At 49.3% G+C, this 26,303-nt stretch overlaps 1 protein-coding gene across 2 annotated transcripts in view; it reads right to left on the minus strand.

Annotated features, from left to right (window-relative positions):
• The window catches only part of SDK2 (sidekick cell adhesion molecule 2), a 314,055-nt gene that overhangs the window by 118,833 nt on the left and 168,919 nt on the right, over positions 1 to 26,303 (minus strand). For both annotated transcript variants that reach the window (XM_054457341.2, XM_054457340.2), the window contains exons 3-4: positions 21,335 to 21,441; positions 5,095 to 5,242 (exon numbers count right to left, since the gene is read on the minus strand). In XM_054457341.2, the coding sequence (XP_054313316.2) occupies positions 5,095 to 5,242; positions 21,335 to 21,441 (255 nt within the window). The remainder of the gene's footprint in view (positions 1 to 5,094; positions 5,243 to 21,334; positions 21,442 to 26,303) is intronic.

Genomic DNA, 26,303 nt, shown 5'->3' on the forward strand with positions numbered 1-26,303 from the left:
GGTGCACAGGAAGGCCCTCACAGGGAAGAGTGATCAGGCCCCAGATGTCAAGAGCACCATGCCTGACATGGTCTGTCCTAGGTAGAGTGTATATTAAGATGGCAGAGATGGCCGCTGCCCACCTCAGTCTCAGGCTTCCCTTGTGTCATGGAGTGCAGTGGCTGGGAAGCCAGAGACAGGCTTTGCATCTCTGCTTGCATCCAGGTGGGGCAGTGAGGCTGAACTAGTGGGATATGGAGGAAGGGATGTACACCGTTGCTAAGCTTGGACCGTGAGCGCCTCCTGCGCGATCCTCATGTCCGCCCCCTTCCTCTCTGGCAGAGCAGGACAACTTGGAAGGTTGTGTGCTGATGATGGCAAAACTCCTGCCTCTCATCACGGTAGGACTTTAAATGGGGCTGGGCACAGTGGCTCATGCCTGTAATCCCAGCACTTTGGGAGGCTGAGGCAGGTGGAACGCCTGAGGTCAAGAGTTCAAGACCAACCTGATCAACATGGTAAAACCCTGTATCTACTAAAAATACAAAATTAGCCAGGTGTGGTGGTGCATGCCTGTAATCCCAGCTACTGGAGGCTGAGGCAGGAGAATTGCTTGAACCCAGGAGGCAGAGGTTGCAGTGAGCTGAGCTCGTGCCATTGCACTCCGGCCTGGGCATCAAGAGCGAAACTCCATCTCCAAACAAAAACATAATCAAAAACAACAACAATAAATGGGCAAGAACTCAACTTCTATGGTGTGAAGTCACTAAGATTTTGGGCTCTGCTTTAACTAGTGCCCGGAGGGAAGCACCCTGGACTGGGACCCCCAGGGCCTGAGTTCAAGTCTTAAATACAGAGTGGAACAGGAGGCAGAGATACCTTTTGATTTGCCCTCTCTGAGACCCCCACAGGCAGTGAAGGAAGGTCCCTGGGCTTACGGCTCTCTCCAGAATGTCCGTCTCGTTGATAGACATTCCTGGGATGATGCTGTACTGTACTGTACTGTACTGGGTGTTCTTCCTGGCACCCAGGAGGGCTTCCAACCTGCGGCACTGCACCCCAGAGGCAACCCAGATGGAAAGAAGCTGGAGGAAAAATTCTTGGGGGACACAGACAGCAGAATTCAACTCTTGGGCAGGGGCTGGATTCTACTTTTCAGCCACACCCCCTGGTTTCAATGTACTAGGCTTTTGCTATGGCTCTGATTGGCCCAGCCCTGCTCTCCCTTCCCCCTACTGCTCCTATTAATCCAGGCCCTTTTTCTCAGCTCCCTGCAGCCCCCATTGATAATTTAATTATGAATGAAATAAATTATCCTAGAATGTGTACCAAGCCCCTAGAATGTGTCCAAAGCCCCCAGCATGCATCTTTATGAGGAATCTTGTCTCCTTTGCAACAATGAGCACCGGGGCATGGGTGAGGTGATGCTAATCTCTGCTCCTGCCCCACCAGTGAGAGCAGCTCTCTGTTGATAGCAGCGCCTTCTGTACCCTGCACACCCCTCTGGCAGATAGCACTCATCAGATATGTATCTCTGACACACAGACACCGGGGAATTTGCTGCCAGGGACCCTTTCTGCTCACTTATGAATATTAATTTGCTGTAATTGCCAGGATAAAACTACCAGAGTGTTCTATCCTGTAGGTGGTAGGAACACTGCAGTGGTGTGCAGGGGCTGGGGGTGTGTGTGACCAGGGAGGTATGCATCTGTGTGCAGGCCAGGGTGTTCTGTCCTGGCGCCACAGGGTTGTGGGAATTAAAAGAGGATGAGGACAGAGGCTGGGAATGAGAAAAGGAGGTGAAGAGGTGTTAGGAAAGGGATGATGGGAGTAGGTTGTAGAAAGGGTTTCATCCACCACAACAAATGTAGTAGGAAAATGCCAGCACACCCCTCACACAGCCATGGCAGACATTGCTAATCAATCATGATATTCATTCTAATGAGTCTAGATGGGACCTCAGAATCCTTCTCAACACAGTGTTCCAGGCAGCCACTACCAATTGATTGGCTTGCAATAGGCCATGGGAAATAACCTCAGAAAGGGAGCTGGGATGGGGCTGGGACTTGTCTACTTGTCCCAAAACCTGTGTGGAGAGCATTCCCCTTCCACAGCAAAATCTCAGCATCCATGCTAAGAAACATCCATGCTAAGAACCATTCTCTGCTGGTTTTATTGAACATAAGTTAGGCCTAAGAGGGCACATTCTGACTCACACAGCCTGAATCCCCTGTTAACCTGGGGTGCCACTCCAATTCTTCACCCTGCTCTGTATCCACACTCTTTGTCCCGTGACTTTGCAGGTCCTGCTGCTCAAGGAACAAAGTCTATTTTCCTACATCTTGATTCTGAGTTCTGCCATGTTCTTGCTTTGGCACATGGGATGTTAGCAGAAGCTGGAAAAGTGTATGTTCCTGTGCAGCACAGCCAAGTCACCCCAGTTACCCAGACAAGTCAGCCAGTCCCAGACAAGTGAGAGAGCCCAGCCAAGACCAGAAGAACCACCCAGCCAAGCCCAGCCTAAATCACCAGCCTGCAGACTCACAAGAAATGTGTATCGTGTATTGCTCTAAGCCACTGAGCTGTTTTTTTTTTTTTTTTTTTTTTGAGATGGAGTCTCACTCCTGTCACCCAGGCTAGAGTGCAGTGGCACAATCCTGGCTCACTGCAGCCTCTGCCTCCTGGGTTCAAGCGATTCTCCTCTCTCAGCCTCCTGAGCAGCTGGGACTACAGGCATGTGCCACCATGCCTGGCTAATTTTGTATTTTTAGTAGACATGGGATTTTGATAGGTTGGCCAGGCTGGTCTTGAACTCCTGACCTCATGTCATCTGCCCGGCTTGGCCTCTCAAAGTGCTGAGATTACAGGCATGAGCCACTGCACCTGACCCACTGAGCTGTTTTGTTACGCAGCATATTTGTGGCTGTGGGTAGCTGATACATACTAGCATGGTGGTTCTTAACCCTGGCTTCACATTAGAACCACCTGGGGAGCTTTTAAAAATTCTGATGCTCAAATTCCATCCCATTTCAATTAAGTCAGAGAGTCTTAGGATAGAGCCCAAGGATCAGTACACGGTCATGCACTGCATAACGTTTTAGTCGAAAACAGACCACATATATGATGCTGGTTCTATAAGATTATAATGAAACTACCTTATACAGGTGTGCCATTAAAAAAATCTTTTATACCATATTTTTGTGGTACCTTTCCTATATTTAGATATGTTTATTTATACAAATACTTACCATTGTGTTACAATTGCCTACAGTACAGTAACATGCTGTACAGGTTTATAGGCTAGGAGCAATGGACTACACCATACATCCTGAGTGTGTAGTAGGCTGCACCATCTAGGTGTGTGTTCACACAACAATGAAACTGCCAAATGACACATTTCTCAGAATTTATCTCTGCCATTAAGCAACACATGACTGTATCCCCAAACTCCCAAATGATTTCAACAGGTAGCTAGGTTGAGATACTCCACAGGGCTTGTTCCCCACAAACACAATCTTTTCTTCGAGTCTGTGAACCTGTTTTCAGGCACTTTTCACATAATACAAGAATTAAAGAACCTGACTCTGGAGTTGGCAGGGCTGGATGCAGCTCCACCGCTGACCAGCTGTGTGAGATTTGGCAAAGTAGTTACACTTTTGGGAACTTCACTTGATTGCCTGTAAAATGAGGAGAAACCCAGGATCTCACCGGGTTGTTGTGAGGGTCATTCATTCAACAACGCCTCCTTTCCGCAGGTGCTTTGGGAACTGGAAGGAGAACAAGATTGAGAGCATCTTCTTCACAGAGTGTGGCTGTCTGGGAGGAGAGGGGATGTGTGTGGTGTGCTTAGCTCAGTCCCCAGGACATAGCAGCCATTCAGTAAGTGGCAGCTGCTATTATGATGATGGTGATATTATCACTATTTGAGATGGAGTCTGGTTCTGTCTGGAGGCTGGAGGCTGGAGTGCAGCGGCCTGATCTTGGCTCACTGCAACTTCTGACTCCCAGGTTCAAGCGATTCTCCTGTCTCAGCCTCCCGAGAAGCTGGGATTACAGGCATCTGCCAGAATGACCAGATAATTTTTGTATTTTTAGTAGAGACAGGGTTTTGCCATGTTGCTCAGTCTGGTCTCAACTCCTGACCTCAAGTGATCAGTCCACCTCAGTCTCCCAAAGTGCTGGGACCACAGGCGTGAGCCACCGCGCTCGGCCTATGATGGTGATATTATTATTATTGTTATTGTTACTATGCTTCCTTCCCCGAACTAGACTTAATGCTCCCCAAAGGCAGGAACCATCCATCTATGCCTCCACTCTCTACAGAGACCAGGACAGGCTCAGTCCTGCGTACGTGCAGCCTGAGTAGATCAGAAGGTGGTCTTCTGGAAGTAGGGGAGAGCTGGAGTTGGAAACAGGAGAGCCCCAGCTGGCTCCAGATGCCAGGGTGACTCAGGAGGGCGGGGAGACGGGTGTATCTCGGGAGGAAATGCTTTGTTGCTCGCCTTCTGTGGAGGTGTGCGGTGTTGGCTCCATGGCTCCTGCCCACAGGCTGAGCTGCCCCAGCCAATCCCAGGGGCACACAGAGACGGCCTTGTGAACACTGAGAGGCGTGTGTGTTTCTCTCCCCGGGGCTTCCCTGGCCACACGTCCGCCGCGCAGCCAAGACACACACAGCCCTCACACACCAGTAAACGCCCTGCCAACGGACGCGCCCAGGGTCACCAGGCTGCCCAGGAGACGCCAGCCTCTCCAAGGTCCCCTGGCGCCACTGGCCTGAGTCCTGGGCCTGTAACCACAGTGACAGCGCCTTCGTATGTGTCTGTTTGGGTTTTTTAAGTGCTCTGAAAAGCATATTTATTCTCCAGCTGACAGTGGAGGCAACGCCCTGGGATTCCCCAGGAAGGGGACCGAGCATGCGTTTCACGGTCCCAAGTCCTTGCATATGCATCTTAAGAAAGCCCCTGGGAGGTCCTCTACCTGGTTGTGTCCCACAGGAGCTGAAAGGAGCTTCTGCACAAAGGCCCTCCTCCACACTCAAGGGAGACTTTATCTGGCCCCAAACCTCCTCCCCCAGGCTCCCCTCCCCTCCCCGTCCCCTCAGAGCGATGCACTCACATGCGGCTGCTGGGCGGGATCTTGCGGCCGTCCCGGAACCAGGTCACCTGTGGCTGGGGGAAGCTGGCGATGCGCGGGGCACGGATGACAGCTGCTTCTCCGTGGGAGACACTCTGGTGCTTCTCACCCTCCTCAAAGCTCCCCATGTCTGCAGCCAGGACAACGGCAGTAGGATCAGGGGCGGGAGGTCAGCCTCAGGGACTGCCCAGCTCCCAGGTTGGGAGTGGTGGCTATGGACGGAAAATTCGGGGCAGACAGGATGACCACAGGGAAGGAGGACACCTTGCTTGGGCCACCCCATTCTCTGCCTCACCACTAGCACCCTGCCCTAAGCTACTGTCTCCATTCATATCCCTATATCCTTCAATCGGCCAATTCGTTCAACCACCCTGAGAGGTTGGTCATCATTTCACACATTTCACAGTGGAAAAAACTGCTCAAATGGGCTCAGAGAGGTTAGTTAACTTGTCTAAGTTCACCTAACTAGGAAGAGACAGAGTCAGAATTTGAACTCAGATCTCAAACCCTGGAGTCAGGCTATGTAGCTCCGCCTCCCCTGCCCTACAGTGTACCCTTCAGCATGGCAGGGGTTCCTGTATGAGGTGAAGGGCAGGTTTCCGTGCCCTTTCAGGGAGAGAAGGGTGGGCATGCTGAGAGAATGGGGTCTTAGATGCTTGCAAATGGGTGCAGACAGCGTTTCTTTCCTGCGCCTTGGGTGTGTAGTGTGTAGTGTGTGAGTTTGTGTGTATGTGTGAACATAAACACCATATTGCTCTTTTAAAACATGCCACCGCCTTGGCAGATAAGGAGGGGAACATTTATCCTGGCTCTGCCTGCCAGGAGGTAAGCAGAGAGCAGAGGAGACGCGGGTAGGAAACTCTTCAGCCAGCCTGCCTGCTGGGGCGGGACAAGGGGGTAGGGAGACTGACTAATTCCAACACAGAGGCTTGGAGATAGGGTTTGGGAAGGGGTATTTGTGTCTCTACCACACCCTTGAAAATTAATGGACATCCTTGTTACTTTGATTGTGGCCCGTGGGCAGGTGCCTAGGCACCACACCTGGGCACCTGTCAGAAATGCAGAGTCTCAGGCCCCCCAAGACCTGCTGGATCAGAAGCAGCATTTTAGTAAGACGCTTGGCAAGTGTGTCCATGTTCAACTGTGAGGAGCATATTATTTGTCCCAAACTTGACTGTGTGTCGGAACCACCTGTAGAATTAAAAAATGCTGATGGGAGCCTCACCCCCAAAGCTTCTGATTTCACTGGTATGGAGTGTGGGGATGGGAGACATCCCACATCATTCCATTTTCTTTTCTCTTCCTTCCTTCCTTCCTCCCTCCCTCCTCCCTCCCCCCTCCCCCCTCCCTTCCCTCTCCTCTCCTCTCCTCTCTCTCTCCTTCCTGCTTTTCTTTTCTCTCTTCTCTTCTCTCCTCTTTCCTTTCCTTTCCTTTCATCTCACTCTGTAACCCAGGCTTCAATCAGCCAAGTGCAGTGGTACGATCTTGGCTCACTGCAACCTCCGCTTCCCAAGTTCAAGTGATTCTCCTGCCTCAGCCTCCTGAGTAGCTGGGATTACAGGAACCTGCCACCATGCCCAGCTAATTTCTGTATTTTTAGTAGAGACGGGGTTTCACCATGTTGGCCAGGCCGGTCTTGAACTTCTGACCTAAAGTGATCCCCCCGCCTCGGCCTCCCAAAGTGTTAGGATTACAGGTGTGAGTCACCGTGCCCAGCCTACATCACCCCAAGCCATCACTAGGATGTGCCTCGACCTGCGCACAGAATTCCTACGTGCAGAAAGATTTCACACTGCTGACTTATAGGCCTTTGTTTCTCCATTGCCCAGCGGACCCCTCCCTAACCAAGGGGGCCGCATCCTACGCCGCCCGGTCCCCTCCTACTGCGTTGGGTGTTATTTCTCAACTCCTCTAAGACCACTGACTCTTCTTCCTCTCCTTCTACCAGGAGTTCTCCAACCTGGCCGCACCTTAGAATCCTTGAGGAGCCTTTAATATTCCCAGAGGTGAGAATCTTTTGGGGTGTGTGGGCTGACCTCAGTATTTGTTTATTATTACTATTTTAGAGACAGGGTCTTGCTCTATCGTTCAGGCTGGGGTACAGTGGAGTGATCATGGCTCACTGCAGCTTCAACCTCTCAGGCTCAAGCAATCCTTCCACCCCAGCCTCCTGAGTAGCTGGGACTACAGGTGTGTACCACCATGCCTGGATAATTTTATTTTTAATAGAAACGAGGTCTTGCTATGTTGCCTAGGCTGGTCTGGAGCTCCCAAAGTGTTGGGATTACAGGCGTGAGCCACTGTGCCCAGACCAAACCTGAGTATTTCTAAAGCTGCTCAGGTAGTTCCAACACAAGCTAAGGCTGAGTTGGGTGGGTCTCAGAATCTCCTGAGACTTGGCAAACTCACAAAGGTGCTCACCACTCTCCTTCCCTCCCAGGCATCCCCCAGGGCACAGAAAGGCCCTGCTTCAACCCATCTGGCTCTCTGAGTACCTGATTCATTCTCTTGGTTTGCAGATTCTGCTGCACAGTCGTTTGAGAATGTGGGCCTACAAGTTCATTTTCCGAAGCCCTAGTCTTGATTCTCTTTCCAGCCACGCTGGCCCCTTGGCGGCTTCACTTGGCCTAATGGTTTGACCACAATCTCCCTGCAAATGACACTTGTGCCTTCTGCTCTGGCTCTGCCCTGAGCTCTGAGATCCAATTTCCAACAGTCTGTTGGGCATTTCTCCAAGGAGGGCCCTCCGTCACCTCCTTGCCAAGCTCTCCTTGCATCCTAAATTCTGTTAAAATCTCCCCTTGGCCGGGCGCAGTGGCTCACGCCTGTAATCCCAGCACTTTGGGAGGCTGAGGCAGGTGGATCACGAGGTCAGGAGTTCGAGACAACCCTGGCCAACATGGTGAAACCCCATCTACACTAACAGTACAAAAATTAGCCAAGCATGGTGGCACTCGCCTGTAATCCCAGCTATTCGGGAGGCTGAGGTAGGAGAATCGCTTGAACATGGAAGGCGGAGGTTGCGGTGAGCCGAGATGGCGCCATTGCACTCCAGCCTGGGCCAACAAGAGGGAAACTCCATCTCAAAGAAAACAAAAACTAGAACAAACAAACAAACAAAAAACTCCCCTCATGACCTGCAAACCCAATTACCTAAGCTCAAACCCCTGGAGCCTTTGGTGGAGCTTCCCTTCCCTGTCCCCACCAAGCCTTTCAACTCCTCTGGGACACTACTGTCATTTACTAAGGTCCCTCTGGTTCCTCCAGCCTTGCCAACGGGCTGGCCCCTTACTCCAGCTGCACAGACCCTGGGCATGCCTCCCAACTCCAGATCCCCTTCTGTCCATCTTACACACTGTTCTTGATTAGTTTTTCTGACCTTCTCGGAGCCTTTGGAAACTCCTCACTGCCCTGGGAAAGTCTAAATTCCCTGGCCTGGACTCAAGGTTCTTCCCTAATCTGAAACTAGACAACCTTTCTTGCCTTAATGCCCACACCATGTCCTGCCATCTCTCACCCCACGGCCTATATGTTGGCTGGGCCACTGCCTGGAATGCCGCCAGAGGAAGCCAAGAGTCACCAAGGCACCGTGATTCTACAGCATCCTGGAAGGATGTAGTCAATTAAGTGTTTCAAAAGATCAAATCTGCTGCTGGCATCCTTGTTCTACACTTGGTAGGCAGTGTGTGCAATGGTAATGGCTTTGGAGTTTTTTAGACCTGACTTCAAATCCTAGTTCTGTTGTTCTGTTACTCATTAGCCATGATGCTGGGTAGATTTCTTTCTTTCTTTTCTTTTTTTTTTTTTTTTTTGTAGAGACACAATCTCATTATGTTGCCCAGGCTGGTCATGAACTCCTGGCTTAAAGCTCTCACCTTGGTCTCCCAAAGCGTTGGGATTACAGGCATAAGCCACCGTGCCCAGCCAAGGCAAAACTTTTGACTTTGTCAAGCCTTAATTTCCTCTTCTATAAAATGGAGTTAAGAAGGGCTCCTTCCTCATAGGTTGTACTGAGTATTTCATGAGATGATATGCGTATGTCAGGCTGTGTCTCTCCAAGGATGGCTGCATCAATATTTTACTACTATTCACATACTCTTTCTACAGTGTGATGGACATTCCTCTCACTGACAGATAGGGCGTAGGTCCCTTCCCCTTGAATCTAGGGAGCTTGTGACTATTTGACCAGCACGTGCAGGAAGTGATGCCATGTGACTTTTGAGACTAGGTCATTGAAAGGATACAGCTGCCACCTGGCTGTCACTCTCTATACTCGCCCTTGGAATCCAGCCACCATATTGTGAGGAAGCTCAATCTAGCTGAAGCAGATGTGGAAGCAGCCCACGTGGAGAGGAACTGAGGTCCCCAGATGACAGCCAGCATCAACACCAGACATGTGAACAAACATGTGCGCCCTGAGAGGACTTCAGCCCCAGCCTTCAGTCCCAGACTGAGCCTCAGCTGAGGCCTCAGTCATCCCAGAATAGAGTCAAGCTGCCCTTGCTATTCTCTGTCCAGATTCTAGAGCCACAGGATCTGTGAACATGATAAATGATTGCAGTATACCATTATGTTTTGGGGTAATTTGTTACATAGCCATAGAAACAAGAAGAGTATATAAAAGTGTTAAAAAATTGTATCTAATATTTGTAGTGTTAAAATATTGGAAGCCTACATATTTTTCACAGTTTAGTTTAAACATCACCTCCTCAATGAAGTTTACCCAAAACCATTCAAATAGAATTCAAAAACAGAGCGGTTGAGCACTTACCCTACCAAGAACTTCTTTCTAGGTAGATTTCCCATGCATTATCTAATTTAATCCTTACAATAACATGACAAGCTCAATTTAAATAAATATACGTTTTTAGTTGTTTATTAATTTCCATTACTTGGCTCAGTCTATAAAAAATTACATCAATGAATCACATTGATTTCAGTTCTTAAAATAATTTTATCTACTTAAAAAACTTTTCACAGAACTCAGAAGATATATTTGAACAATATAAAGCAATTTTATGGTAATAGTGTTCTTTCTCCTCTCTACTTTTATTAGCTCCATTTTGCCAGTGAGGAAATGAAGGCTCATGGAGATCGAGTGGCTTATGTAGCTGTGAGCACTGAGGACCAGGTCCAGTCCATGTTGACCCTGGCCCTCCCCATACCATCCCTCCCTGTCTCCTTCCTGAGTCGCATCCTGCATTGCAATCCTGCATACACATTCTTTATCTCTTTCTATAGATGCTAAGCCTCGAGAGGCAGTCACATTCAGAAGCAAATCCTGACAAGACATCTGGGCCTGTGCCCTGCACACAGTACTTTCTAAGTTCACTCAATGCCAGCATTCACCACTTCCCTATGGAGCCCCTACTGTGGGCCAGGTAGGCTCTGGGGTAGGCACTGAAGGAAGACCTAATGCCTGCCCTCTTGGAGCTTCCAGTCTGGTCAGGGAGACAGGAATAAGTAAATCAACCCACAAGCAAACGTTTGGTGACGTCTATGACAACTGTCGAAAAGGAGGGAATGAGGTTCTTCAGGAGAGGAATAGCAGGAGGACCTACTTCAGACTGGGAGATAGGTGAGGCTTTTGTTAAGCTGAGTAGGTATTCCCTAGGGGTGTATATGGGAATGGGAGGGGAAGTATGTGAAGGCTCGGAGGTAGGAGAGAAGGGGTTCACAGAGGAAATAAAAGAAGGTCAGTGGGGCAGTGCCATGGATTTGTTCAGTGGATGGATGGATGTTTGGATGGATGGGGGGATGGAAGGTTGTATGGGTGAATAGGTGGATGGAGGAAAGAATGGAAGAATAGACAGAGGGATGGGTGGATGAATGGAGGAAGGGCAGAGGAATGGATGGTTGTATGTATGTACATTTGTATAGTGGTATGGCTGTTGTATGTATATATGCTTACATGTATGTATGTTTGGATGGTGGGATGGATGGTTGTGTTTGCATGTATGCCTGTACGTTTATATGGTGGGATGGATGGTTGTATGTAGCTATGTTTGTATGCATGTACACGTTTATATGGTGGGATGGATGGTTGTATGTAGCTATGTTTGTATGCATGTACACGTTTGTATGGTGGGATGGATGGTTGTGTGTATGTATGTTTACATGTATGCATGTATTATTGGTGGGATGGTTACACATACACGTATGTCTACATGCATGCATGCATATGTCATGGGATAATGGTTGCATGTATGTATGCATGTATGTTTGTATGATGTGATAGATGGTTGCTTATGTGTATATTTACATGCACGTGTGCATGTATGGTGGGATGGATGGTTGTTTATACACGTTTGCATGCGTGCATGTTGGGTGGGATGTATAGTTGTATGTATGTTTACATATATGTGTACATGTATAGTGGGATGGTTGTATGTATGTACAAGTGTCTATGGTGGGACAGATGGTTGTATGTATGTACATTTACATGTATGTATGTATGGTGGGATGCATGGTTGTATGTTTATGTGCATGTGTGCATATGTGGTGGAATGGTTGTATGTATGCATGTACGTGTTTCATGGTGGAATAGATGGTTGTATGCATGTATGTTTACATGTATGAATATATTTATGGTGGATGTCCATATATGGGTGCATTTGGTGGGATGGTTTATATATATACATGTTTACATGTATGGGTGCATGTGTGGTGGGATGAATGGTTGTATATGTTTGTATGCATGCATGTTTGTATGGTGAGATGGGTGGTTGTGTGTATGCATGTTTACATATATGTGCCTGTATGGTGGGACAAATGTATCTACATGTTTGCATGCATGCATGTATGTATATGTGGTGGAAGGATGGTGGTATGTATGCATATACATAAGTTTATATGGTGAGGTGGATGGAAGCAGGTAGGGCACAGCTGGCCTTGGTCCAGGTTCTGCAGTTGCCCCTTTCCTCCACTTCTCCGCTCCAAGATCTTCCCAACTCAGTGTGGCTCCCAGGCCCCCAGGCCCTCACAGGCTCTCCATTGCACTTTGTCAAATGTGCTTCTTGGATCTGCCCAGGGAGTTCCTTGTTGAGCAGGCCATGGGTGAATGTATTTATACATACATATGTGTGTTTATATGCCCCACCCTCACAGCCATGTATGCACTGAACCACAGCAGCAAGAGGCTGCTAAGAGGGGGTCTGTTCAGCCAGACAGTGCAGGAGTGCAGGCTAGAGGCAAGAAGGGAGGGCGGAGACAATGACGGTGACAACGGAGGCTGAGGCCACAGGATCCGCTGGGAAAACTCATTCACACTAAGGCAAAAACAGTTAAGGCCTTGCCACACTGACTCCCCAAGGTACCTGCTTGCTAATATGCCGTGTTATGCCCTGCAGGGCTGATCCAACATTCCCAAGAAATTCCCCCAAGAGCAAAGAAGTGCAGGCCTGGGGCACAGTCGAAGGTGCTAAAAATTATTCCTGATGTCTTTGTCATATCTTAAAAGGCCTTGTAAAGTGTGCATTCCACTTCAGAATATATTTCTTGCTTTTATGTGTTTATTTTAAAAACATTTTAAAATCATGAAATATGTCATGCATACAAAAGAGCAAATATAATTATATGTATAGTTTAAAGAAGAATAAAATAAACACTCCTGCACCTACCTCCCAGCTGAAGGCCTAGAACACTAACAATACCTTTCCCCTACCCCGGATCTCCCCCTCTCCCCCGCACCAGGTGATTTCTCTCCTGAATATTGAGGCCATGTGCCCAAGCTTTCCTTTCACGTTTCCTTACCTAGAGATGCAACCTTACACAATTTGTGGTCAATGTATTCTGTTTTTAGACACTTTACACCTGGGATTATCCTGTATATAGTCTTCTGTGACTTGCATTTTTGTGGAACATTTTTTTGGGGGGGCTCCATGCTGGTCCTTGCCCTTCATTGAGTCGTTTTCGCGGCTGGATGGAATTCCGTGGATCACGCTTCGTTTGTTTTTGGTGCTTTGCTGTCCTGCCAAGAGCAGCCTCACACATGGCTAAGAGAATCTCTAAGGTATGTGCCTAGAAAAGGAATTGTGGGTTGTGGGGTTATACACACATTCATTTTACTAGTAACGTTTGCATAAACCCCAGTTGGTATCAATTTACCAACTTAACACCAGCAGCCATGTGAGTTTCCACCAACACTTGGTGTTGTTAGACTGTGGTCTCTGCCAACCTGGTGGGCACGGAATGGTACTTTGTTGTGGTTTTATGTGTTGTTTATCATGGAAACAAAGCTGCTCACTTCAGATCACTTCATGCTTCTGCCCTCGACCACCCATGACTTCTCTCTCATTCCGAGTAGCATCCTGATATGGTTTGGATTTGTGTCCCCACCGAAATCTCACTTTGAGTTGTAATAATCCCCATGTGTCAAGGGCAGGACCAGGTGGAGAAAATTGAATCATGGGGGTGGTTCCCCCATACCGTTCTCGTGATAGTGAGTGAGTTCTCATGAGATCTGATGATTTTATGAGTGGAAATTCCCCTGCACAAGCCCTCTTGCCTGCCACCATGTAAGATGTGGCTTTGCTCCTCATTCACCATGATGGTGAGGCCTCTCTAGCCATGTGGAACTGTGAGTCAATTAAACCTCTTTCCTTATAAATTACCTAGTCTGGGGTATGTCTTTATTAGCAGCTTGAGAACAGGCTAATACACAGCCAAAGCACTGACCACAGCTTAGAATGCTGGGATCTGTCCCCACGTTCTCTCCTTCCAGCCTCACCATCTTCCACTTTCTGCTTCCCCACTCCACTTCAGCTACCTGGCCTCAGACACCCACATCCGCCTCAGGGCCTTTGCACCTGCTGTCTGACCTGGAATGATCTCCTCTGTCTACATGGTTTACCCCCCGCAACCTTCCTTTGAGACTCGACTCCATGTCACCCCCTCCCAATGGCCACCCTCCACCATCATATCAAATAAGACCCCTGCCCCATCCTCCAAACCTCTTGCCCAGCTTCATCTCTCCTTAGAACACTTTAGTTTTTGTCTTGGGCCTTATCTGTAACCTATATATTATATATTCACCTTTTAACTTTTGTTTCTCTTGCTACTTTCTTCGAGGGCAGAGACGTGTGTCTTGGTTTTGTCTCTCGTTGTGTCCCCACTGCCTGGAACAGTGCTTGGCATATGGGGGTGTGTAGCAATCATTGTTTCCTGAGTGATGTGAATACTCAGGTAATATGAGTGCTCCAGAAAGACAAAGTGATGTTATTAGGAACTGTTACCTGGCCCCTAAGCATCCTGCATTTAATACCCACACCTCAGATTGAAAATGAAGAGAAACAGGCCTATGGGTGGCATTTTAGGATTACTCCTAACCCACGTGACAGCGGGCTTGTTGCCCTCCAATTGTCTTTTGCAGGAGTGGCTGCCAAGCTGCCTGGTAGGAAGGAAGCTGGCCAGCCTCCCAGGATGGGGTAGGCGCTCTGCCCTGCTATGGGTGGGTGGGTGCATGGGTTTGGTGCTGGAGTGGACGGTTTCAAGTCTGAGTCCCACAGATGAGGGCTGGGGGAAGGGGTCAGGAGGTCTCGCTCAGGTGAGGAGAACACAGAGGTGCCCTCAGGACCTGGATGTGGTGAAACGCTGGCTTGAGGTCCTCTGCCACCTCCGGAAGGCTCTCTGAACCCTCTCAGCCATTCATCCCACATGCTGAATGCTGGAAATTTATGGTGACTTAAAAAACACAAAGAAGAGACTCCGAGTGGGGACATGAAGGGGCTGCGGAGGGGGGAAGATGTTTTATTGACTTCCCCTTAATTGCTGTAATTAAAAACATGTAAAGAATCCTTTTTTAACGACTTTGCCATTATCATTAGTTGTTAGCACAGCTGCCTTATTAATTTCTCATTAGAACCCAATTCACAGTTCTCTTTGGGAAGGGGGCTGGGTGCCAGGGGTTGGCCAGCCTGGCTCCATGATTGGAGAACTGGCTGCTTAGGGCCCCAGGACAAGCCCTTCTCACCTCAGGAGGCAGGAACAGCCAAGGAGGGGAGGGGCATTTGGGAAAAGTGACCATATCCCACCCCCTTTCAGAACTGTGTGCCATCTGCACGTGTGTGTGTAAGGAGGCAGACGGATTGGCAGACAGGCAGCTGCAGCAGGCCTGAAGCGCAGAATCCTGGGAGGGCCCCAGACCGGGATAGGGAGAGGGGACTGAAGTGCTGAGGGTGAAAGATTTAAGGAGGCACCCACTCTTGGGGTCATGCAAGTATGGGGTGAGCACTTGAGAATGAGCACCTCCTTATATTGGGCACCCTCACTGCCTGGTTTGCCTCAGCCTAGTCCAGCCCTGGAGAGCAGGAGTAGAGAGGGTGGCTAGGCATGTACCTACTTGGGTAGACAGATTCAAGAAGGTTGTTTCTTCCAGGACACCTTTCCTGGCTGACCTAAAGTCTGTTTCTCCCTGAGTGCCGCCCAGTCTGGGAACCCACTGCAATGGTTTGTGTGCGTTGATTTGTTAATCCTTTCGACCACTCAGGTAAGTCCGTACTTATGGTAGCATCCTTTTTTACACAATGAAAACCAAAGTTACAGAGAAGTAACTTGCCTAAGGTCACTTGTGGGAGGTGAGTCGGGATTTAAACCCAGGGCTCACAGCTGGGGCCACGGCTACACCCTGCCAGGAGGAAGAAGGTAGATGGTGGAACTGCCAGCTGTGGAAGTGGAACTGAGGGTTATTCTGCAACCTCTCTGAGCCCCAGTTTGCCCCTCTTATGTTCCTCAAACGATTTGCCTTCTAACCTCTTAGACCTGTCCTGGGAGCCCACAGAAGAAAGACATTTACACAATGGCACAGCAGGATGGATCGTTCTGGAGGCTCTGGGGAAACCCCCTTAGGCTCTGCATCTTTGGGGGGCTCTGGGCTTCTTTGGGGGACAGTTCTTTCCAGGCTGGGCCCCATGGGTCATGACTCTGAAGGTCACTTTAACCTTATTAATGTCAGAACTGAAATGGATCTCATTTTACAGATGGGAAAACTGAGGCCCAGAGAGGGGAAGGGAGGTGCTCAAAGTCCCAAGCTAGTCAGTGCCTCGGTTGGGGCTAGAATCCACGCTTTCGGACCTCCATCCCCAAAACATGCCATTATTTCAGGCACAAGGGCCATGCCTGGCACACAGAAGAACCCTGGAGCTCTGTGTAGGTACTTTTCATCTACTCACACTGCTAAGAGCAAGGAAAACGATGTGATTGGTAGGGTCTACTCCACCCCACCCACTGGCGCTAGACATTGACCCTAGGTGGGAGACCCCGTGCATTTGCAGAGCTGTTTGGACATGGATTATTACAGCCCAGGGCTGTCCCTGATTCTGTCTGAATCCTGACACCAGCAGCTCACCCTCACCTTCCTCCCACACACTCAATTTTGATTTTTCTCTTCTTATCCTCAAGCAGCAGAGTGGGGCTGTTTTGGAATCAGGCAGTCATGGGTTCAAATCCCAGTTTTTCCTAACTGTGTGACTTAGACAAGGTGTGTCACCCGGCCGAGCCTCGGTTTCCTCATCTGTAACATGGAGATGGGGACTTGTACTCTGCAGGCTGGGATGAGAACCACCGTGCCCTTCCCAGCACACTGACCCTCAGGACGAGCACTGTTATGAGTGAGAATGATTTTGCCGAGTGCTGTGTTTCCCTAGGCCCAGAATCCCAGGGAAGTGGGGCTGGGACAGAGCATTCTTCCTCAGCTTCTACAGCTAGAGAGGGAGGCCCCCTGGGATGAGGCCAGTGTGTCCGGCAAGGGCATGAATGGGGGAGGTATGCTTCTCCCCTTCCCATCCTGGCGGGGTGAAACCTTCCTTAGCTTGTCAGGAACTGCGTCCTTCTCAAGGGTTGGAAGGGCTTCCTAGGGCTTTTCTAACTGCCTGGCTTTAGGGCCCAAAGGGATGTGGACTGTGGTTCCCACTTCACGACATTATGGAGGAAACAGCCTCACACCTGCAAAGCCGTGCACAGTAGCAGATGCAGCTCTTTCCAGCGCTGGTTTCAGGGAGCTGCAGCTGGTGGACAGGGGGAGGTTAACCTGGATCTTTCTCTCTGCTCCCCCTTCAGCCACTCCAAGGTGTCCTATTCCTTTGCCAGGGGCCTTACCCATATGTGCACAGCTTGGCAGCACAGCGTGGTCCTGGTGGAACGCAGTGACATCCATGGTCTCAACCATGTCTGGGGGCACCTGGAGCTCTGGGGCTTTGAGGGGGCTGCTGCAACAGGGCAGGAATCCCACTGCGAGAGGTAGTGGAGGGGCAGGGCCGGGCTGGCAGGATGGCACCGGGGAAGGTGCCAGCCTGCTGCATTTTGCTGGGACAGCATTTACTGAAGGCTATTCTGCTCTGTGGCCTGCTTCTCTACTTCCTTAAAGTGATAATATAGAATATTAATTGCAGCAGTCACTCCCACTGATGCAGGGTGTACTGTGTGGGAGCTGGCTAGGCGCTTTGGCACATATGAGCTCAAGAAATCCTTCCAATGAGCCTAGGAGGTCGATATTATTAATACATTTTATGGATGAAGAACCTGAGCTGGGGTGAGGCTCAGAGAGGTCCAGTCACTTCCCTGGGGTCACACAGCAATCCAGGACAGAGCAAGGATGTGAATGTGGTCTGTCTGACTCCAAAGTCCACTCTTTTTATTTTATTTCATTTTATTTTATTTATTTATTTTTGAGATGGAGTCTTGCTCTGTCACCCAGGCTGGAGTGCAGTGGTGTGATCTCACCTCACTGCAACCTCCGCCTCCCAGGTTCAAGCAATTCTCATGCCTCAGCCTCCCAAGTAGCTGGGACTACAGGCATGTGCCACCACGCCTGGCTAATTTTTTTTTTTAATTTTTTAAATTTTTAGTAGAGATGGGGTTTCACCGTGTTAGCCAGGATGGTTTCAATCTCCTGACCTTGTGATCCACCCGCCTTGGCTTCTCAAAGTGCTGGGATTACAGGCATGAGCCACCGCGCCCAGCCTTATTTTTTTTTTTTTTTGAGATAGAGTCTCACTCTTTTGCCCAGGCTGGAGTGCAGTGACATGATCTTGTCTCACTGCAACCTCTGCCTTCTGGGTTCATGCGATTCTCCCACTTCAGCCTCCTAAGTAGCTGGGATTAAAGGTGCACGCCACCATGCCCGGCTAATTTTTGTATTCTTAGTAGAGATGGGGTTTCACCATGTTGGCCAGGCTGGTCTCGAACTCCTGACCTTGTGATCTGCCCACCTCGGCCTCCCGAAGTGCCAGGATTACAGGCATGAGCCACCGCACCTGGCCAGTCCACTCTTTTTATTAAGCCACACTGTTTGTCATGGTGATGAGCCCCCAGCCTGCCAACACTGTAAGGTACTACCCACAAAGCCCTTTCACTGTCACCCTGGAGCTCAGCAACTCCCTGGATCTCAGAAGCTCCCTCTTGAGCCAGGCCCCCATATGTCACTGCCACTGAGGGTCATCACTGCCAGCATCACCCAGGGTGGTCCAGGGCCCTTGGAACCCGCAGTGTGGGGAAGGGGAAGCTCAGGGTACCCCCATCCCCAGGGTCTGTGCCTGGGCATAAGTGTCAGGCAGGTGTCAGGGTGTCAGGCAGCACAAGTCCCCTTCCATCTGCTTCTCATGGCCTGGAAGTACCCAGAGGGCAGGGCCCAGGACTGTCTGAGCCCTTCTCTGCAGCACCCAAGAAATGCCAGGACCTTTGCCCATGATCAGTGCACCTTGCTTGCTCGCCCTGCAGATGGGCCTGGTCACACCCCTCCCCCGGTGTGAAGGCAGAAGGACCTGTGGGTCCAGGGGAAGGGACCACACACGTGTCTGGCCTGGTGTGGAGGGAGTTCCCCCCACCCTGGGTTTGTGTGTATGTGGGAAGGAGTTTGCCTAAGGAGGAGGGTCAAGGAGCTGAGTCTGGGCTCAGGGATTCCTATCACAGCCATGAAGAGAAGCATTTCAGCCACAGAAACACTGACCTCCCTTCCTTTCTCTTTTTGATTGGCAGAGCCAACCCCAGGGAGGCTGTGTCATTTCACCTCGGGGGCTCTCAACTCCAGAAAGTGTCCACTGTCTCCAATGAGCCAAGGGCTTGGAACTTACCACCTACCCCCACACCACAGCCTGGACTAAATGGCATCCTGGATGGCATTTGCGACTGTGTGTGCACGCACACACACACACACACACACACACACACACAGGTAAACAAAGAGGCAGATTACTCCAGACATGCACATCTGAACACATAACCAATACATGTATGTGCACACACTTGCACATACTCGAATGCACAGACATGAATACATGCAATGCAAGGGCACACATTTGCACTCACTCACACTCATGCTTACAACACACGATCTCTCAAATACACAGGTGAGAGGCAGACTGGCAACAGAAACATATACCCAAGCACACATGCATGCATGCATGCAAACACACACACACACAAATATCCTTGTACACACACCCGCACATATACACACTCATTCTTTCCCAGACACGTGAACAATAAAGCCAACCAACCTGGACACAGACATTTGCACACACCCATGCACACACATTGACACACACTCGTGCACACACACATATGCAGTCTCTCTAGAGGCCCAGCCACAGCTTCCCCCTGCCCCCTGGACTCTCAGCACTGACTAAGCGAAACTCCCAGGGAGCCCTCCAGCCGCTGACAGCTGCCTGAGATCCATCACTTTAATTCAGGGCTTTTTCTGCTCCTTGGAGTAAGTTGAGTTGCCGTTAGTGCTGATTTATGGGGACAATCCATCCTCCACTTTTGATTATGGTTGTTTTCCGTAATTATCATAAACACTCTTTGCCTCACTTGAGATTTTCTTTTAGATTTCTCTCCTGCACTTCTCCTTAAGTAGCAAGCTCTCTCTTGTGCTAATTTAGAAGCATGCCCCCATGTGCTCCAGATGAGAGGGTGCCTTAAAAAAAATTCCGGCCTCTCTAAGGATTGCCACCCTGTTATGTCCCACAGTACAACGTGGGACTTCTAAGAAAACCCAGAATGCAACAGCCCATAATAAGCCTCATTTCTAGAAGACAGCAGATATTTGAGGAAGCGGGGACAGGGCTGGGAAGGCGACATTGGGTCTTGGGGGAAGAGTGTCGGTTGGTGCTCTAGGACCCTGGCCCCTGAGATGCCCTGGGGTTCTTCTGAAGCTGTCTTCCCTTCCTCTTTGGAGGGAGATCCTCTGGAATTGGCGGCACGGGGGAGAAGGCCGTTACCCACAAAGGCTTGTTGAGGGCCTCCCACTTCACTCTCTGCCCCCCAGCCTTTCTGGGAACCCTGATTTATTCCTCATTCTCCCCTTCCCCTTGGAGTTTCAGCACTCACCATGAGGCACCTCCCAGCACCCCCGGAAGATCACGGAGACCTCCAGGCTGTTATTGCTCCAGGGTTGAGCGAGTTGGAGGACGGAAAATGAAAGTCATATTGGGCGCGGTGGCTCACACCTGTAATCCCAGCACTTTGGGAGGCTGAGGTGGGCAGTTCACTTGAGGTCAGGAGTTGGAGACCAGCCTGGCCAACATGGTGAAACCCTATCTCTACTAAAAATACAAAAAATTAGCTGGGTATGGTGGCACATGCCTGTAATCCCAGCTACTTAGGAGGCTGAAGCAGGAGAATCACTTGAACCCGGAAGTGGAGGTTGCAGTGAGCCAAGATTGCACCACTGCACTCCAGCCTGGATGACAGAGTGAGACTCCAACTCAAAACAAAAACAAAAACAAAAACAAAATAAAAGTCATGGAGGCCTGGGGAAGTCTGCTGAGAAGAGGGCTGTAGCTGGCGAGACTCAGAGTGGCCATTCTGAAGATGCCCCTTCCCAGATGTGAGGGGGACTACAGAGGCGGCACTGGAAGCAGGTGCAAGGCCCTTTTTTGAAACACAAATCAGCTGGTTCCATTTAAAGGACACAGACGAGGCCACCCTTGTCTAAAATGAATGAAAAGCACCAGGATGCTCTTGGCTCTTGGGACATGTCATGGGGTCACAGGGTCAGCAGATGTGCATGAGACTTACAGCTGCATGACCTTGAAGAGGGCCTGCTACCTCTCTGGACCTTAGTTCTACCAACTGTAAAATGAGGTCACTGGCTGGAAGGGGCACCATGGGCACTCAGTGGGTGTTAATGGCCATGACAGGATCTGGCTCTGCCCAGGACGTGACTGGTGGGTGCCACCCCAGCACCACAGTTGCCCCCCTGCTGCTGGGTCCCCATTGTACTCACAGGCCACCTGGACCTCGGTTTGCCGCTGCAGCAGGGCCCCCATTCGGTTCCGCACGATGCAACGGTAGAAGCCAGCGTGGGTGCGGTCCAGGCTGGTGATCATGTATCTACGGGACAGACGAGACAGCCAGTGAGCAAGTCAGGCAGCTGCAGGGGTACAGAGGTCAGACTGGGCTCAGAGGTGAGAGGTCGCCAGGTCACCCTCTTTTGGAATAAGAGTACCAGGGAACTCTTGACTCTCTGGCCATGTCATAGGATCACACAAAGGTCTTTATCAATAAATAGGAGGGTTCCTCCCAAAGCCAATGAGGCCTTTGCTCAGCTGCCTGGGAATTAGCCTGCCCTTCTCCAAGCAGGGAAGGTGCTGCGCCCGAATCCTTGACCCTGACCCTAAGGCTGTGTCAGCTCTGTTGGAAGCAGCTATGCTCCCTGACCTGGGACTCACATGACTGAGAAAGGTGGGGGCATTTTTTTTTGTCTTTGCAGAGGACTGTGCTATAAATATTAGCTGAAATGGATGGAGGTGACAGAGACAGGGAAATTTACATGTTTTCCCAAATGCTCAGTATCATTCCTTTCTTAAAATTACAGACAACCCCTGATGCCCACCCAAATCTCATCCTGTAGCTCGCATAATTCCAAGTGTTGTGGGAGGAACCAGGTGGGAGATAATTGAATCATGGGAGTGGGTCTTTCCATGATGTTCTCATGATAGTGAGTAAGTCTCACGTGATCTGAAGGTTTTATAATGGGGAGTTTCCCTGCACAAGTCCTCTCTCTTTGCTTTCTGCCATCCATGTAAGATGTGATTTGCTCCTCCTTGCCTTCTGCTATGATTGTGAGGGCTCCCCAGCCACATGGAACGGTGAGTCCATTAAAACTCTTTCTTTCATAAATTGCCCAGTCTCAGGTATGTCTTTATTAGCAGCATGAAAACGGACTAATAATACAGCTGCACTGCAGCTTTTGGGCTGGCGGGGTTGGGCAGAGCCTTCTGAACAAGACAGGCTAGTGTTCCGTGGGCTCTGGGGACAGGATGTGGGATTCCAGGCTGGCCCCTTGAAAGCCCACTCCAGAAACACTTGTAACCAGCAGAGCAGCAGACTCTGGCACTGGGGGGCAGGAGGCTGGGAACAGGTGTATGTACATTCACCTGGCTGAGAGGCAAGGAGGAGGCAGGTCAGTGAGAGGAGCTTCTGACAGTGAGACAGGAGTGGATGGAGGGGACTGGGGACCAGGGGCTAGTTCTCCTGGTTCACCCTTGGTGGCCACCTTTCCCATCCCTAGGCAATGGTCCCACAGGACCCTCAGAGGAAGAAGGGATGTCCTAGGACACCTCTCCCCAATTCGTGGGTATCCTAGGGTTTGCCCAGCTGACCTGGTGGACAAGTTCCTTGACGCCTGCCTCTAGGGTATCTCTAGGTGTGCCAACCCTGGGATGCAGCAGCCTTATTCCCGGGAGATGCCAGTTTTGTTTTATTAATACATGAGATCTGGCTAGGGCCTGCCATCATCATCATCATCTTCCCAAGAATGAAACAACAACCACCCCTTCTGGAGCACCATCTCTGCATCAGACACCGTATTAAGTACTTTTCATACGTTTCTTCATTTCACACAGCAGTTCCCAGCCTATTGAATATCATGAACCAGTAACACTTAAAAAAGTGGGACCAATATGAGACTGTGAACTTCTTCCTTTGCCAAGATTATTAAAACCAACCAACCAGAAAGCAAACAGACAAATAATCAGGCAACAACAACAAAAACACTTAAAAAGGGATAATATTAAAAAGTGTCAGGGAGAGAAAAATAAATAGAAATGGTCAGCATTTAATTTAAAAAGGACATTTCTGAGATGACAAAAAACTCCTAATCTCAGCATAAAGGCATTTTTAAAACTTTTTCTGCTTCTTTATATTTTAAAAAAAAGTTTTTGAAAAAAGAGAAGGGGCTCTTTCTATGTTTCTCAGGCTGGTCTTGAATTCCTGGGCTCAAGCGATCCTCCCACCTCTGCCTCCCAAACGGCTAGGATTACAGGCGTAAGCCACAGCACCCAGCCAATATTTAACAAATTTTTAAACTTGTATTTTACACAAAGCCCACTACCCTAGCCTGACTTTTATGAGGACAGTTGCAAACTGTCATCGGTCAGCATTTGAGAGCCTGTGATTTAATCTCCACACTAACCCTACTAGCACCTTCCTTCTAGAGGTGGAGAAGTTGAGGCTCAGAAATATCTTGTCAGTAACCTGTAAGTTTCACACATTGTAAGAGGCCAAGTCCCACAGAGCCTTTCAGACTCCAAGCCTGGCTGTGAAGCTGAGGGCACATCCCAAGGGCCCCACCCTCCATCCTGGGTCCATGCAGGCCTGACTCACAACCGGCCACGTGCCAAGTTCGCTCTGGCTCTGCAGCATTTTCCAGAACCTTCTGGCTGCCCAAGCCCCTTATCTCTGTCACCGGCTGCAGCTCTTATCTGTCTCTTGCTACTGTGCGCAGCGTGGTGGCGGGGAGAGAGCAGTGCCCAAGCTCAGGCAAATCTCTCTTCCTCCTTTCACCTAATCTTCAAATCCACCCTCAGCCCTCTCTCCTGCTTGCTTGCCCTCTCTCCTGAGGCAAGGGGAGGCCACTGTGGGGGAACTGTCTGGCTCTCTAAAGTGATAGGGTGACCCTAGAGGGGAGATGGAAGAAGAGATGGGCTGGAAAAGCTCTCTGCCTTTGGAAATGGAATCAGATATTATTAAAAAGCACCAGAGAGAGGAAAAGAAATAGAAATGGCTGATAAACTCATGAAAATATGCTCAACTTCCGTCATAGTGAAAGAAATTCAAATCAAGACGACAAGACCATGTTTGCCTAGCAGATCGTCAAAGATTTTCAGGTGTGGTCAAACCCAGTGTTGGCAGGAGTGGGGGAGAGGGGAAGGTATACCCGCAGGACCGTTAGTGGTACTGGAAATTGGTCCAGCCTTTGGGAAAAAGTCTATGAAAATTCGAATATGCCAGCTCTTTGACTCAGAGGTTGTGCTCCTGGGAGCTGGCCTTTTATTTATTTATTTTTATTTTTTTGAGATGGAGTCTCACTCTTTTGCCCAGGCTGAAGTGCAGTGGCGTGATCTTGGCTCACTGCAACCTCCACCCGCCAGGTTCAAGCAATTCTCCTGCCTCAGCCTCCCAAGCAGCTGGGATTATAGGCTCCTGCCACCATGCCCGGCTAATTTTTGTATTTTTAGTAGAGATGGGGTTTCACCATGTTGGCCAGGCTGGTCTCGAACTCCTGACCTCAGGTGATCCACCCACCTCGGCCTCCCAAAGTGTTGGGATTACAGGCGTGAGCCATTGCTCCCAGCGAGCTGGTCTTTTAGATACACTAGCAACTATGTGACAAAAAAATATGTGCAAGGATGTTCACTGTAGCATTTGCTTGCCATTGCAGAGACACACAAACAAAAGCTGGAAGCAAACTAAATGTCCATCAAAATGGAATTGGATCAATAAATGATGCAGCAACCATAGAATGAACACATGTTATGAGAGGAGGTGGGAAGGTGGCCAAGACACACAGAGCATGGAGGGAAAGTAAGAGCTGGGGAGGAGGGGAAGGTTTGCGAATAAAAGCACGCGATAGCAAGATGCTAAACAATCTCATAGTTGACTGTTAGGGACAAGAATGATAATATATTCTTATCGGTTGCTGTTCATTGTTACAGGCTACCAAACCCTTAATGTTTTACATCGTACAAACTGGTCCAATAAAAATCCCTGCACTTCGGGAGGCTGAGGTGGGCAGATCACTTGAGGTCAGGAGTTCGAGACCAGCATGGCCAGCATGGCGAAACCCCGTTTCTACTAAAAACACAAAAATTAGCCAGGAGTGGTGGTGCACGCCTGTAGTCCCAGCTATTCGGGAGGCTGAGGCAGGAGAATCGCTTGAACCCAGGAGGTGGAGGTTGCAGTGAGCTGAGATTGCACCACTGTACTCCAGCCTGGGCAACAAAGACTCTGTCTCAAAAAAACCAATAATAATTTAAGTTTGTTGCAAAAATGCAAACAAACAAAAAAAAGTAAAGAATAGTGTGATGACATGATAGTATTTGCTGTGATGCCATTTGGGTAAATTGAAATAGTATATATATATTTCTGTGTATTGTGTGTATACAAATACACAAGCACAAACACACACACTTATAACCACACAAACACAATTGGGATAGGCATAAAATTTTTTAAGATGGATACTCCAGAATGTGTTATCTCCCTTTTGGGAGAGATACCTGGGATGGGGAGGGAAGAAACTTCTATTTTTTGATTTTATGTCTTTCTATGCCATCAGAATTTTCTTTATCGTACGCATATATTGCTTTTATTTTAAAAATAAAATAAAAAGATGCACATTGTGCACATAATTTAAGCATACATTATAAAAAAGGCATCAGGGGCTCATTGGATCTGGATTTGTTTGCTGATGTCAGTGAAGCATGGTAAAATTTAAACTTTAATAAAAGCCCGTTTATTTTTTATTTTTTTTATTTTTTAGAGACAGGTTCTCATTTTGTCACCCAGGCTGGAGGGCAATGGTGAGATCCTAGCTCGCTGTAACTTCAAACTCCTGGGCTTAAGTGATCCTCCTGCCTCAACCTTCCAAGTAGCGAGGACTATGTCTATTTGCTTCAGCCATGAACCCCCAGGTCCCAGTTAGGGCCTAATTAGGGCCATGAGGAAGGCCCATGGGCTGCTGGCCCCCTCCCCTCCCCCAGGCCGCCATCTGTCCCCCTCTGTGGTCGAGGGCAGGTACTCCCTGCCCCAGCAGTGCGGGTACAACTTCTCTCCCGCTCCTCCGCCTCCGTCTCTTTGGGCTGTCTCTTTGGTGCTCCCTGCCTGGGAGACCTATTTCTGGCTTGTAGGCAACATTATTTAAAGTAACAGTTCCGCCCACTGCCTTTCCTACCAGGGAAACCCACTTCACT

The sequence above is a fragment of the Pongo pygmaeus genome, chromosome 19 (genome assembly GCF_028885625.2).
Source record: "Pongo pygmaeus isolate AG05252 chromosome 19, NHGRI_mPonPyg2-v2.0_pri, whole genome shotgun sequence".
NCBI classification, from domain to species: domain Eukaryota; kingdom Metazoa; phylum Chordata; class Mammalia; order Primates; family Hominidae; genus Pongo; species Pongo pygmaeus.